At 40.6% G+C, this 16,104-nt stretch overlaps 1 protein-coding gene across 1 annotated transcript in view; it reads right to left on the reverse strand.

Moving 5' to 3' along the window:
• Positions 1–16,104, reverse strand: part of LOC122057466 (helicase-like transcription factor CHR28) — a 135,731-nt gene that overhangs the window by 89,588 nt on the left and 30,039 nt on the right. The window contains exon 6 of the mRNA XM_042619577.1: positions 789–1,310. Coding sequence (XP_042475511.1) covers positions 789–1,310 — 522 coding nt within the window. The remainder of the gene's footprint in view (positions 1–788; positions 1,311–16,104) is intronic.

Here is a 16,104-nt window from a genome sequence, read left to right on the forward strand (position 1 = left end):
GGGGGGGGGGGGGGGGGGGGAACGCAGTCTTTCACACCTGCCTGTGTCTGGGCGTAGGCATATGCAAGTGGGTAGCTTTTTTTTGCTCAAGTTTATTATACAGTTCACACGTCCCACATTTTGTGTTCACTTGCAGTTTCTGTTTTCTTTCATCATTCATGAACCTTTCATCCTCTCCAACATGCATTCCAAGGAAAGCAGGACAACGCCAACTAATGGAGTCATTGCACTAGATTAAATGCAAGCACTTTTTGAAATGAGTCATGATGCCACTCCATTGCACTGAATGGGCTTTAATTCCCCAGCTACACATTTTAGAATAAATTATTTTTCCTAAATAAATATAAACCTCATGTTGATCAAATCGAATACCATGTCGAAGCTATTTTTGTTGCATCCCCTCAGGCTACAAGAAAAGAAATTTGAGAACAGGACCATCCAGGCATTTGGAAGAAGAATAAGAGAAAAGTGGGAAATCTTCAAACAATGGACAAAGTTATGCCAACTCTGTTGCACCCATTGGATGACAAAAAGGGTAATGGAAATGGAAGGTAAAATAAGAAAAGGGGAACCAAAAAAGTGCAAGGAAGCAACTTGTTATTTCTTTTCCGTTTTTAGGACGACAAAACAACATAGAACTTTTGAGAAATATTTTGTTCTTTCCTTTTCCACTTCACCTAACAACCAACCAAAACCAAAGTTTTAAACCTGAAAAGAATTAAAAAAAATTGAGACAAGATCAACTATAAGTCAAACTTTTCAACACTTTTGTTAGGTAGGACTCAAACCTCTGTATCACTGTTGAAATCTTTGACAGCCTTGTCTCTTAAAGCCAGGGACATTGTCCCATCAAGTCTTCTATACTGTAAACAAGAGTCATTCAATGCAATCTCAACTAAGTCCAGCATACTAGTCCACTGGGAGAACACAATAGCCTTTACAGGTCCTCTTGTTTGAGGGCTTGAAGCAGAAGGAATTGCACCACAGCACTGAGAACCAAGTTCTGAACTTGGATTGTTCAGCTTGCCAAGAGACTGCAGAATTTCTATTGTAGCTCTAATTTTGGAAGAACTGTACACATTCTGTGGAGCTACAGATCTCTCAGAAAGCTCATAAGAATTGGTATAACCATCAAGCTCATCTGCAATACAACTTTTTAGAGTAGCCCCAGAAAACACAATATCAGAACCTAGTGATTCTGTGCATTTAGGTGCAGGACACTGATTGTCCTCACCAGTTAAATATTCAGATATGCACTGATAGCAGAAGACATGGTCACACATTGTCACAACAGCATCTTCAGGTGGGTCCTGTAAATTATCAAATACTAGAAGAATCAGAAAGCAAGTAATAATATGATCTATTACTTCCATTTTACATAATGTAAACTGTTCAGCAAAAAAGTCATCAGAACAGTCCACAGCGATGGTCAACAACAGAACAGATTTACTCCCAGAGGCATGATGTTATCAAACTCCAAACAAGAAGAGAAACTACGGTCAAGATGCCAAACAGAAGTTACTGCACAGACCCATCCAAAAGAAAAGAAGTTGGAGAACAGAATTTTTTGTGGTTCCATCATGTTATGGATATCAGCAAATCATTGTTCTCATTCGGATTTCCGATGCTACACTCGCCACAGGTGCTTGCAACCAGTAATAGTAAGAAAAGAATGCAACATCGACAGTCATAATGATGCAAAATTCCTCCGTACGAATCATAGATTTTCCAGAATTATTTGAATGGGAGGCTCAAGTTGGTTATATGGTGTTTGATAGTGCCCCATTGTAAATGACAATGAGTTTTTCTTAACAGGAGAAAGTCTCAGCACTGTGGAGCCATAATGTGCTCGATGTAAAACTTGAAAATGATCAGGACTTAACTTTGAGGAAGGATCAACATCTCAATTTTGGGGCCGGTTTCGGACATATCAAAACTTGATTGAAACCTGGTATTTTTTTTCTGGGCCAGCTACAAACCTTGGTTTCGGGGCCCCAAAAGTGGCTTTCTGTCTTTTTTTTTTTTTTTTCCATACTGCCTATCCTTTACATTTTAAATCTAATCCATGAATTAGTTTCACCCAAAAAAACATCCAAAATGGTACTAGTAGTTTTGACCCAAGTTTGTTAGCGTACGCTTAATGACTCTGTACTTTGACCTTATTATAAACAATAAAATTTAATTTATCCGTTGGAAATGTAAATAAGCTATTGAAACAATGAAAACATACATTAAAATTGAAAAACAAGCATACATGATACATTGAATGTTCAAACCGTATTTGGTGTGCGCAAATGCTGTTAAAATCGCTTTGACCGAAGATAAATTTTTAGGTATCAAAACAAAATATTATTTTGCACTTTTTTGGCTTTTAGTTTTGTTCTATCATATAATAATATTTACGAAACTTTTAGATTTGAGAAAAGCCCTAGGATTTGAAAGTTGAAAATTGTCCTTACAACCAAAAATTCAGTTTTTGTTCTTGCACTAGGGAGTTGACATTTTATCCTTTTGGAATTGAATTTTTTAAACTATTTTTATTGGATTCATTTGGGGGTGTTTGCTTATTTTATGAATAATATCTTAAGTAAATGGAATAATAATAAATTCATTTACTTTAATATTTTAGGAGTAAATCAGAGTGTTCCTGGGTGTAGTTACTGAAATATTCTGAACCCAAGGGGGTATTTTGAAACAAATCTACATCAGAGTTTCCAGCAAATATTCGAGTTCTGTGTCAAAACAAGCAGGTTTCGTGGGAGACATGTGACTTTAAAGCCTGGGTTGAACCATGTTTGGGGCAAAACCAGATTTTGAGTGAAACTTTGGTCAAAACACATTGAAACCCATTAAAACCTGGTCCAATACCATTTCAAGCGCATGTTTCATCTAAGCGGGAGTGGGTTTAACTATCAACTTTCTATTTAATAGTTAATTTCATTTCTTATTTCACTATAATAAAATACAGTAATTATTCTATTTTACCCATTTTAGTTTTTGAATTTTTAAGTGAGTATTTATTATCTACGGTTAAAAATAATTCAAATTTTCTTCAAATGGTATGCGCAATACAAGGTTCTATAGTATTATACTCATGATTGTGATGTGCATCCTTTTTCTTTTTTTTCTTATGAAATAATGGATTTTAATGGGCATAGAGCCAATGAAAACCAGTACCCTCGTAATGGGATAATGAAAAGATCATACAAATATGTACATTGTACTAGTTCGAAAAGCCCAAAAACCGTCACTACAGAATTGGATACAGCCTGATATATAAAAATTCTCCCTTCATGAGCTAGTTTATTTGTTTAGGAGTTTGCATCTTTGGGTCTCCAATAGAATGAGATGTACTCTTTGTTGCAAAGTGATCTGGCTCTCCCAATCAAATGTCCAAACCTGCAAGATATGTCAGAATCGTTTGACAGCCACCTTATCACCAGGACTGAATCCCTTTTATGATTAAGATGAAATCATAGTTCAAAATTTCACTTTTTTGTTAATTTTGAAGCTAGCGTAACAAAACACTTGGCGAAATACCAAACCAGAAAATTTCAGTCGAAATTTCGATGTTCACCAAAATTTCGACATGTTTCGTGTTGTCACAGACAAAGCCACATTTCGTGGTTCAACCAGAACCTCTCCATTTTTGGTGGTTTTTGTTAGGAAAAGGAGATCACGGAGATCTTCTTGGATTTTGGCCACATCACCTCATCAAAATCCTGGAAATGACCTACCTAGTTGCCAAAACTGAAAATGGACTAATATATTGGTCTGAGTTGGAACCTTGGCATGTAAGAACTCTATAATTTTTTTTTTTCAAAATTTATTTGACATGAATATGCTTTGGAACCTTGGAATGTTATATTATTTGTATTATACTTTAAATTTCATCCCGAGTTACATGGTCTATTAAATGCATAAGGAAGAAACTAATGGTTGAGCAAGTGAAAGTTATTTGACATGAATAGTTTGTCTCTATTGAATGTTAACGAATGGCATCTACTTCAAAAGCCAATGGGAAACATCCCAAGTCATTTATGTGGGTGGACATTTATGAGTCCAAAATTCACCCTGAGCATAAACCGCAACCACATCCACAAGTAGCGCAAGCATATCCACATGAACACGACGTAATTACTAGGGCCCCTTGGTTATTGTTGCCAGATGGTCTATCATTGTGTTCACATGGCTTATCTTACTGACATGTATGATAATGACCTTCGCATGACATTTTATGTAATGGACAAATTCTTGGACATTTAAGTATTTCCTTTTAAGTGTATGGTCCATGGTGTGTTAAAAGCCAGTTTCATTAACAAAGGAAATTTCCTTATTTCGCCTAAGAAAAGTGATTCTGAAGTAGAAATATTTTTCTTAAACATTTGAGAATTTACAACATGCAAATTATGTAATGCTTCTAGTGTCAACCATAGTAATGATCAATGACCAATATATTTATATGAATTTGGGTTAACTGTGACCATAATGGCATGTCCGTAATTATTAGTTTTAGCGGTAAGAACTGGTTTTGTATAATGTCTGTCAAGCATTTTTTTTTTTTCCTGTTCTAAGAACACTTCTGGAACAGTTTTACCAAATGTTGTTTCTATTCCACCTGACTGTTCTCACAGCATGTAATAAACAATGAACACTTCTATAAAAAAATATTCTCCTGGAATAGAAGTGTTATCAAACAGCCCCTAAAGCTATGCAATGAGAATATTCACATCAATCAGAAATAATCTCCAAGATGACCCAATATCTGGCCAGGTTTATCAATTCCAGTCACCACATTTTCCAAAACACCACAAAAACCTACCAATTTCCAGCTGATTCTCTCTTTCTATATATCATAGCTTTGTCTATGGGTTCTAGCATGTATAAACTAAGTCTCAAGTTCAGACTACCCGGAGAAAAAGTGAATTCTATTCACAACTCAGAATCTTGCATTAGCATCCACCTTGAAACTGCTACACAGGGCATTTACAAGTATAACCACTGCACAGGCTTCCACTTCATGGTTACAGCCATAGTTTAAGAAATTAAAATTTGATTCACTGGGTGGCCCACCAATCCAAGAGGATAGGCAACACAACCAAGTGGATCAATAAGTCAGTACAAAATAAATTTAACTCATAGAAATAAATAAAATAGCTTTATCCTTAATTATGATGAGGTTGAGAGAAATAGTTGAGAATCAAAGATTAGAGAATGATTCGACCTTGTCAATAATGACAGAGGTCCTTCTTATTTATAAGGAGATTACGATAAACCGAAGTAGGGTAACACTGACTAAGTGTCCCTATCTACAAGACTTACTACATTAAATAAGACTTAACTAAGGAAAAAAAAAAAAAAACTAATTACGGTCATCTCAACACTCCCCCTGAAGTTGGCGCAAATATATCATGTATGCCCAACTTGGAGACAAGGGGATGAAATGCCTTACAATGAACAGCCTTCGTAAACACATCAGCCAACTGATTTGCAGTACTGACAAATGGTATGCAGACTGTCCCTTGGTCAAGCTTCTGTTTGATGAAGTGTCTATCAATTTCAATATGCTTCGTTCTATCATACTGGACGGGGTTATGGGCGATGCTGATGGCTATCTTGTTATCACAATACAGATGCATAGGACCTTTAACATTAACTTGGAGATCACACAGTAGGCTCTTAAGCCATACCAGCTCACAAATCCCTTGAGCCATTGCACGATATTCAACTTCAGCACTAGACCGAGTTACCACGGATTGTTTCTTGCTACGCCGAGTAACAAAGTTCCCTCCAAGGAAAGTACAATACCTAGACGTAGATCTCCGATCATCAAACAATGCCTTGGGAGACTGCTTGAGGCCGTACAATGACTTCTTTAACTTTCAAACACGTCCAGTAGTGGAGGGAGTGGCAGAACCAGGAGGGACATCCATATAGATTTCCTCTTCAAGATCTCCATTCAGGAACGCATTTTTAACATCCAACTATTGAAGATTCCATCCCAGATTTACAGCAACAAACAACACTGCCCTGATAGAGTTCATCTTTGCAACTGGGGTAAAGGTTTTCTGGTAATCAATCTCGTAGGTTTGGGTGAAACCCTTAGCCACTAAACGTGCCTTGTACCGCTTAACTGTCCTATCAGCCTTTTACTTGACTGTGAAACCCCACTTGCACCCAACTAACTTCTTTCCCTGAGGAAGAACCAGTTCCCAAGTACCATTTTTATCTAATTCCAGAATTTCGTCAAACATTGCAACCTTCCATTTCGGATCATTTATGGCTTCCTTCCAACCCTGTGGAGTAGGAACAAAAGACAACGAAGAAACAAAGGCCCTATAGGAGGAGAAAATGCATAAGATACAATATGGGATATGGGATGCTTGGTGCAAGAACAAGCTCCTTTTCTAATAGCGATAGGGAGATCGTCCACTGTAGGAGCAATAGGTACAATATCAAATATGGGAGGCTTAAAGGAAGCAACAAACATAATATCAAGTATGGGGCCTGATACTGGCGGATCTGATGGAGGTACCGCAAAAGGGTATGGCTGGTTACCAGTGGTATCTTGCTCCTTGGGCCTCCGAGTGCAAGTGATCACATCTCTTAAAGCTGATCTGGTGGTTCCCCTTGAATGGATGGCATACCCTGAAGAGGAGTCATATCAATAAACAAAAGGAAGCTCTTCCTCAAGACTCCCCCAGAAGAGGTGACGTGAAATACGCCTCAGACTCATGAAAAGTGACATCCATGGTGACATACAAACGGCGAGTAGGTATGTGATAACACTTATACCCCTTTTGAGAAGCTGAGTAACCCAGGAAGACACACTTTAGAGCCCGTGGATCAAGCTTGAACCTTGAGGGAGAGGAATTATAAGTAAAGCAGACACAACCAAAGACCCGAGGGGGAAGACTCGAAACAATGGTAGGATCATGAAGAAAGGAAATAGAGGGCTTAAAATTGAGGACACTAGAAGGCACCTGGTTGATAAGGTGGGCAGCAGTAAGAACGGCATCGCCCCAGAGGTGCTTAGGGACACTAATAGCAAGCATTAGAGCCTGGGCAACATCAAGGTGTAACGGTTTTTTTCATCCAGGGTCCCCATTTTTGTTCAAGTGGCCGAACACAAGATGTCTGGGAAAGAATACCTTGAGAATCAAGGTATTGCTGAAACACACCATCTATATACTCAGTGCCATCGTCACTACCAAGAACTCGTATAGTGGCATCAAATTGAGTACGAAGCATGGCATTAAAGGATTTGAAACGAAAGAAGGCATCATACTTATTATGCAAAAGATACATCCCATGTTAGAAGAGTACAATTATCAATAAAAGTGATAAACCAGCGAAAACCATTCCTATCAATTGTCCTAAAAGGACCCCCATAAATCGGAATGAATAATAAAAAAAGGAATATCACTTTAATTTTCAGCAAGAAAGTAAGAAGTTCGTGTATGTTTAGAAAATTCACATACATCACACTTAAGTTGTTCCAAACCACAATGTTTAACTATAGAAGGAAACATGCGACTAAAATATAAAAAGAAAGATGTCCCAGACGATGGTGCCACTGGTGGAGTTGAGAGAGCTGTTAGAATGGAGAATATGTGCCGTCACAGGAGGAGGCATAGCCGGTGGAGAATCCAAGTAGTAGAGCCCATCATGGACCTGACCATACCCAATCGTTGCACCGTCACCAAATCTGAAAAAGGTTGTGAGTATGAAAAAAGTGAACAGAACAATTCAGCTCCTTAGTTAAATGATAGATGGAAAGCAGATTAGCACATAATTTGGGAACATGCAAAACCAATGGAAGAGATATAGTAGAGGTACAGGAACGGATCATTTACCAGAGATTGGGGACAAGGAACCATCAGCCACACGTACCTTATCCCGACCAGAATAAGGAATATAAGTATGGAAGACCTCAGAACTACTTGTCATGTGATCGGTAGCACCCAAATCAAGTAACCAAGGGAGAATGAGAGGAAGAAACAAGGAAACTACCTGTTTCAGCAAGGTTGGACACAGGAGAAGCAGGAGAAGTGCCTAACTGTGTCATTAGTTGCTTGAGGGCAGCCATTTAATCCAGAGAGAATGATGCAGGAGCAGCGGTACTATCAGTAGACTCGGGAAGATGAGCCTGGGGACCTTGTTTTCCAGTTTTGCTATTACGCCCACCCTTGGGACGACCATGGAGCTTCTAGCATGTTTCCCTAGTATGGCGAGGGCGACCTCAATAGTCACACTGAACAGGTTCTCAAGGAGTAGAACCCTTAGACTGGGTTTCAACAGTTGGAATCGCCAATAGTGTAGGCCAAATAGGAACAATGGAGGGTAGCATAATAGAGCGACGATGATCCTCAGATAGAACCAAATTGTATGCTTGGAGAAGAGTCAGAAAAGTCTCACAAACCCAAGTATTTATACCCTGATCTAATCATATTCGGGGTTGAGACCTGTCAGGAATTCATATACCCATTCCATTTCACGCTACTTGTGAAGTGTACTAGCATCAGAAGGGCAGGCCATAGAGATTGGATGATAGAAATCTACTTGTTGCCAAAGGCTATATAAGGTGGAATAATAAGTAGAGAGAGACAACCCCTTCTGAGTGATGGAACGAACAGTACGGCGAATCTCATAGATTTGGGCATAGTTCCCTCCCTGAGAATAGGTTTGTTCCATTGCAACCCAGAGATCCTTAGCAAAGTTGAACAAGACAAAACTTGGACTAATAGCAGGTTCCATAGAATTTATTAGAAATGACATAACAATGGCATCATTGGCTAACCAGGTGTTAGCAATAGCAGGATCAGTCGGTTGAGGAGTGTCTCCAGTGAGAAAACCAGAGAAGTTTCCACGAATAGTAAAAAGACAGACACGAGACCACGTGAGGTAAATCTGACCATTAAGCTTGATGGGTCTAGGATGAAGGGTGGACAGATTACTTGAATGACGTCCATCAGGGGCCTCCGAAGGCACAACATCTTTGGCATTATTACTTATGGTAGTTATAGCTCAAAAAGAGAAACACATGGAAAAAAGGAGCACGACAGAAATAAGCGTAGGCACAGGTAGGTGCAAGCACAGGCACAGGCACAGGCATAGGCACAGACAGGTGCACGTGTAGGTGCAGGTAGGCACCGATGGTAGGCAGCGGCAGCGGCAGCAGGCAATGTAGGAAGCAACGGCGATAGGCAACAACAACGATGGGAGAGAGAGGGTAATGGCGAGGCATAGGCGGTAGTGAGGCACGAGGCGCAGGTAGTGGCAAGGTGTAGGGAGTCACGACGTCACAACGGCAATGGATGTAGGCGTGGTGAGTTAGGGTTAGGTTTGCATGGAACTGAGTTTAGTTTACCATACTATATTAGGAGGTGAGGGCCACCAGGGGTGGAGAAGAAAACCAAAAAAAAAAAAAATTTTAAGGTTTTTAGCTCTGATACCAAGTTGAGAATTAGAGATTAGAGAATGATTCAACTTGTCAGTAATGACAAAGGTCCTTATTTATAAGGAGATTACAATAAACCGAATAAGGAAAGTAGGGTAACACTAACTAAGCGTCTTATCTATAAGACTTACTACTGTAAATAAGACTTAACTAAGGTAGAAAAATAAAACTAACTACGGTCATCTCAACAGAAACCTAGGAGAGGAACAACAGAGTTTCCAAGGGGGAGTCACCAAAAACAAGAGATGACCTGCGTTCAGTGGCTAGAATAGGGAGGATGGCAAGATCAATTGTACACAGCCAACAGAAGATGGTGACATGACCTACCTAGTTGCCAGCTCAAAATGGGTTGCCAGATCTGAAAATGGATTGGGATGGTCAATGCTTGGAATGTATTAGACTGTTGTAATAATGGGTTTTAGAAAAAGTGTCAGTTACCAAACGGACCCTAAGGGGTTTAATGGTCTTTGTAATTCTCTAGAATCTTCTCTCCATTATTATAAATAAAGAGGGCTAGTGTTATATTAGACACAAGTCATTACCTCATTCAACATAGTATCAAAGCCATAGGATTCAAAACCCTAAGGGCTCCCCCTCTTCTCCATCTTTTTGCCTCTTTCTCATTTCTCTCTCTCCCCCAGCGCCTCCTTCATCTGCGCCTCCCTCCATCTCTTCATTTGCTTCTCTCTCGTGGTGGGAGCTTCTTAAACCACCAAGAGGGTTTCTAACCTCCATCCATCCTTCCCCTAGGCTCTCAAACTCTCTTCTTCAATGATCTAAGAGACCCAGAATCTTCTTTTCATCACTTTTTCAGGGTTTTCTCCCTGAGAACGTTTTTTCATTTCCAGGATGCTTTTTCCCTGCTTGATGCTCCGATAATCTTGATGCTTGTTGCGATTGGTGCCTCTTATCCGTGTGGTGGTATTTAAAAATCACTTTTTCTTTTGAGGTCTCTGTTCTAGAGCTATCCCCAAAATCATTTTCTTAGGGTTTTACCCTTTATCGATTTTTGGGTTCTCTAGCTTTTTCTGGTTATTTGGTTCTTTCTCTATCTCCAGCTAGTGTCTCTTCTATTTGCACAGCCCCTTTGAGTAGCAACCATGTCTCCCAGCTCATATACTTCTACTGGCAGAGACACCACGGCTCTTCCCACCTTTCCTCCTTGTGCTATCAAGCTTAATGGTACAAACTACCTTATATGGTCACGCTTTGGTCTGCGTCTCCATCATGTCCTGTGGCTATTACGGGTACCTCACTGGAACCACGAAGCGTTCGACCAACGGTACTGAGATTAACAAGTGGGAGTGTGCCAACTCTCTGGTTATGGCCTTCTTTGTCAACTCCATGTTGCCACAGCTATCGCGTGGCTATCTCTCCCTTGACTCCGTTGCGAAAATCTGAAAGTCTGTCCAAGATATCTATTCCCAGGAAGGGATGATGCTTAGGTCTTTGAATTTCGCCAGAAGGTTCGTGATCTGAGGCCGAGTGGGCTCACTCTGTCACAGTACTACGATCAATTGCGGCACTATAGATTGAGTTGGATTTCTATGAGTATACTGCTTCCACCACTAAAGGATGTCACCAAGTTTCAGAAGCGAGAGGATAAGATCAGGGTCTATGACTTTCTGACAGGTCCAAATGTGGAGTTTGATCAGTTGCAGTCCCAGGTTTTGAGTCGTGACCCCTTTCCTACCTTGGATCAAGCCTATGTTGTGATCCAATTTGAGGACAGTCGACGTACCACTATGCTTCCATAGCAAGCTGCCACTCCTACTAAGAGATTTACACTTGTTTCTGGCACTCAGTCCCTTAGTGCAGCCCCACAGTCTGGTGGCTCCTCTACCAGGACTCCAGTGAAGTGCGATTAGTATGGGAAGGAGCGTCACACCAAGGAACACTGTTGGAAGGTTCATTGCCGTCCTACTGATACATCTGGAAAAGGGCAAGGGAAGGTTTGTGCTTGAACTTCTGGGCAGGCCAACCATACTGAGAGCCCTGACTTTGACTCTGACTCTGACTCTAACTCTACTCTTAGCTCCTCATTAGCCATGCTATCATCTGATGATCTTACAACCCTCCAGTGCCTCTTGACACTTCCAGACTCTCCTGCACTTGCCACTACGAGCTCTTCTTATTCCACCCCTTTTGGGTCAAGTATTTCCTTTTATGGCCATACTATGTCTGTCCCTTCTACCTAGACTCTGTGGCTTCTGACTATATGACAGGCCATTTGTCTCTTTTTTCACAGTACACTACTTGTCCTGGTAATGGTAAGATCAAATTGGCTAATGGGACTTATTCCACTATTTCGGGGAAGGGCTCTATTAGCTGTACCCCCTCTTTATCCCTTTCTACTGTATTACATGTTCCTTCTTTTCCCACTAACCTTTTTTCCATTAGTAGTCTTACTTCTAGTCTTAATTGCAAAGTCACATTTTTTCTGTCTCATTGTGTTTTTCAGGATCTAGTGGTAGGGGCAACGATTAGCTCTGGTAGGGTACGTAATGGTTTATATCTGCTTGATGATGACTTGGCATTAGTCTCTGGTCAGGTTCTTCAAACATCCTCTACGTCACCTCCCATCTCTAAGTTACTGCAGTGGCATCGTCGGTTGGGACATCCCCCTTTGGGAACTTTAGCGATAGTTTTTCCTTCATTTAAAAATTGTAATTCGAGTCAGTTTTTTTGTGAGGCAAGTGTTTTGGCCAAACAAACTCGAATCACTTATTATGTTTCTGGAAATAAAGGTGTCACTTCTTTTCAATTGATACATTCTGATATTTGGGATTCATCCCGCTATGTGTCTTTCAATGGTTATCAATGGTTTGTTTTTTTTTTATTGATTGTCATTCTCGGACTACTTGGGTTTATATGATGTGAACTAAGGGTGAGACCTTCTATTGCTTTCAACAGTTTCACCACATGGTTCAGACTCAGTTTGGTACTACCATTCAGATCCTTTGAAGCGATAATGGCTGGGAATACTTTGAAGGGTCCTTCCAAGCTTAACTTTCCAATCATGTGATGATTCATGTTGTGTGGATACTCCAGCTCAGAATGGGGTTGCTGAGCGGAAGAATAGCCACCTTTGTGAGGTAGCACGCTCTCTTATGTTTGAGATGCATGTTCCTCCCCAATACTGGAGCGACGCAATTCTCACTGCTTCCTTTCTTATCAACCGAATGCCTTCTCGGGTCCATGCCTTCCGCTCCCCTCTGGATCTTCTCCAAGGTTCCACTACTTTTCTTGTTTCTCCTGAGGTATTCGATAGTGTTTGCTATGCTCGCGATCATCATCCTCATGGAAAGTTTGATCCTCATGGTCTCCGATGCATTTTTCTGGGGTATGCTCCTACTCAGAAAGGCTATCGGTGTTTTCATCATCCTACTCAGTGTTGGTTTGTGACTATGGATGTTGCTTTCACGAATCTGCGTCATACTATACTGCAACACCTCTTCAGGGGGAGTCTCCATCCACTGTGGAAGATGTGCCACTGTCTCTGCTGTCTCTTGAAATTGCTATCCCTGCTAGTATCCCATTTCAGGGGGAGAGTGACATTCCTACTTCTCCTACTTCGCCTTTGCCGGAGATACGTGTGTATGTCGTAAAACGTAGACTCAAACCACTACATATCCAGCATCTACCCTACCATACCAGTCGTCTCCTCTCGACCCTGATCTTATCCCCTTGGACCCTGGTAATTCTCCTCCTTCTATTGATCAGTCTCTTGAGTTGCCTATTGCTGTTCGTAAAGGCATTAGGTCTTGTACTTTACATCCTATCGCTAAAACTGTTTCTACTGACTCACTCTCTCCTTCTTACTATAGTTTTGTGTTTTCTCTTTCCTCTGTGTCCATTTCTCATACCTGGCAGGAAGCGAGTGCAGACTCACAATGGCAGGCAGCTATGGTTAAAGAGATGCAGGCTTTAAAGAATAATGACATGGGATCTGGTGTCTTCCTTCATAAAAGAAGATAATTGGGGGCAAGTGGGTCTTCACAGTAAAACAGAAGGTTGATGGTATAGTGGATAGGTATAAGGCCAGACTTGTTACCAAAGGCTTCACACAGACTTATGGGATTGATTACCAGGAGACTTTTGCTCCAGTTGCTAAGATGAATACAATTCGTGTTATCTTGGCTTGTGCCACCAACTTAGATTGGGATCTCCAACAGTTAGATATAAAGAATGCCTTCCTTCATAGGGAACTTGAGGAGGAAGTGTATATGGACATTCCTCCTTGGTTCACTTGCTCCAAAACCCAAGGGAAGGTATGCAAGCTAAAGCGTGCTCTGTATGGGCTGAAGCAATCCCCTCGTGTTTGGTTCAAACACTTCCATATGGCTATGGTCACAACAAGTTACTCTCAAAGCAATGCCTACCACACTCTGTTCATCAAGAGATCTAGTGGGAAGATTGCTATCCTAATAGTCTATGTAGATGATATTGTTGTTACTAGTATGATCTGACGAGAATCTCTCGCCTCAAGAGATACTTGAATGAGGAATTCAAGAACTTCATTACTTCCTCAGTATTGAAGTTGCCAAGTCTTCTCGTGGGATCTACTTGTCTCAACGGAAGTATGTGCTTAATCTTCTCTCTGAGACAAGCATGTTGGGGTGTAAACCGGCAAACACTCCTACTGAAGCTAATGGTGACCTGAGTAGCAAGGAAAGTGATCCGATGGATAAGGGGAGATCAGAGATTAGTGGGGCAATTGATCTATCTCTCTCATACACTTTCTGAAATAGCATTTGCCGTCAGCCTAGTTAGTCAGTACATGCATGATCCCTACTCAACTCACATGGAAGCTATGCTGCGTATTCTCTGGTGCTTAAAATCTACCCCAGGACGTGGTATCCTTTTTTCTCCTCATGATCTACTTAGGGTGGAGGCCTTCACAGATGCGGATTGGGCAGGTACCCCTAATGGCCGTAGGTCTACTACTGGTTATTGCACCTTTGTTAGTGGTAACATGTTACATAGCGAAGCAAGAAGCAAGCCGTGGTTGCCCGTTCAAGTGCTAAAGCAGAGGTCCATGCTATGGGACATGGCATTTGTGAGTTCCTATGGCTTCATGGTCTTCTCACTAATTTGGTTGTTCCTGCTACCCTTCCTATGAAGCTCTTTTGTCACAGTAAATCTGCCATTATTAGCATTGCTTATAACCATGTCTAGCATGATCGAACCAAGCATTTGGAGATCGATCGACACTTCATCAAAGAAAAGTTGGATATGGGCCTTATCATTGTGCCTTTTGTTCCCAGTAATGAACAACTGGCTGATGTATTTACTAAAGGTCTTAATAGTAAGATGTTTCATCCTATTATCTGCAAGTTGGGCATATGTGATATCTATGCACCAACTTGAGGAGAAGTATTGTAATAATGGGTTTTAGGGAAAGTGTCAGTTACCAAACGGACCCAAAGGGGTTTAATGGTCTTTGAAATTCTCTAGAACATTCTCTCCATTGTTAAAAATAAAGAGGGCTAGTGTCATATTAGACACAAGTCATTACCCCATTCAACATGGACAATGAACCAATTTAAGCAGCTGGTTTCCTGATCCATAGCTGATCCAATAATATGAACTTCCGATCCAAAAAGCTGATCCATAACTGTAGTTTTAAAACTACAGTTATGGCGCCTCATTAGTACAACAGCCACAAGCAAGCTTCAGTTGCAGCTTATGTTTAGCACTGGGCAACTCCAAATATTGCTCCAATTTTGTTTTGATATATTCTAAGTTGTTCAACATCTATTTTGTCCACAGGCAGATATACCAGATGATGCTCTTTCATAAGCAGTGGATTTAGTAAAAACTTCTGTTAGAGCATTAATCAACAAATATCATACTCTGTCCATCAACATGTCAGTCAGGGTTTCAATGACAGTCCAATTATTCAAAAACTCCAGTGAGCAGGTCAGAAATTCGTCCATTTAACACTTATTTACACAAAGCACAAAAACTCAGATAAAATCTCAATGGAAGAGGTCAAAAGTCCTTACCTCGAAAACCAGTCAGCATGTACATGCACTAAAAATTCCAGAGCAACAGAGAGTACCCACTTTCACATCTTTTTTTTGGATAGGCAAAAAAATTTATAAAAGAAAGGAAAAAGAAAGAATAAACAAGAGAAGGCAACCATTCCCCCTATTAGACAGGCCTAAGGAAGGGAGAGCAGCACCAAGAAAACAAGCGGAATAGACCCCCGCATTACCAAGGGAAATTGGAAAGAAACATTTTTTTTCCACACAGAAAGAAATGCTATAGAAGAATTAAGTAGCCCAATCGCGGGAGTGAAGATAGTATGGGGCTCTTCTGATGCGACGAATCTGCCTCAAAAAGCTTCTCGTGTCCAGATGGGTCCGAATTCTAAAGACACCATGACCAGTGTCATCGTCATCATTGGGTCGAATCAGACTCTACCTCCGGAAAATCCATATATCATCTATATTATCATCTTGATGGATCACCTCCTCACTATGGTTCAACTCAACTTGATCGGTCATCTCCTCACTATGATCCAACTCTGTCTTTTCCTCTTGAGAAATGATGACTGTCGTTGCATCCCAATTCAAAATTTGAAGAAATAATTCCCCATCATAAGGATCATTTTCAAGATTCAAAAGGGCCATAGACTC

This window comes from Macadamia integrifolia, chromosome 12, assembly GCF_013358625.1.
Source record: "Macadamia integrifolia cultivar HAES 741 chromosome 12, SCU_Mint_v3, whole genome shotgun sequence".
Lineage (NCBI taxonomy): Eukaryota > Viridiplantae > Streptophyta > Magnoliopsida > Proteales > Proteaceae > Macadamia > Macadamia integrifolia.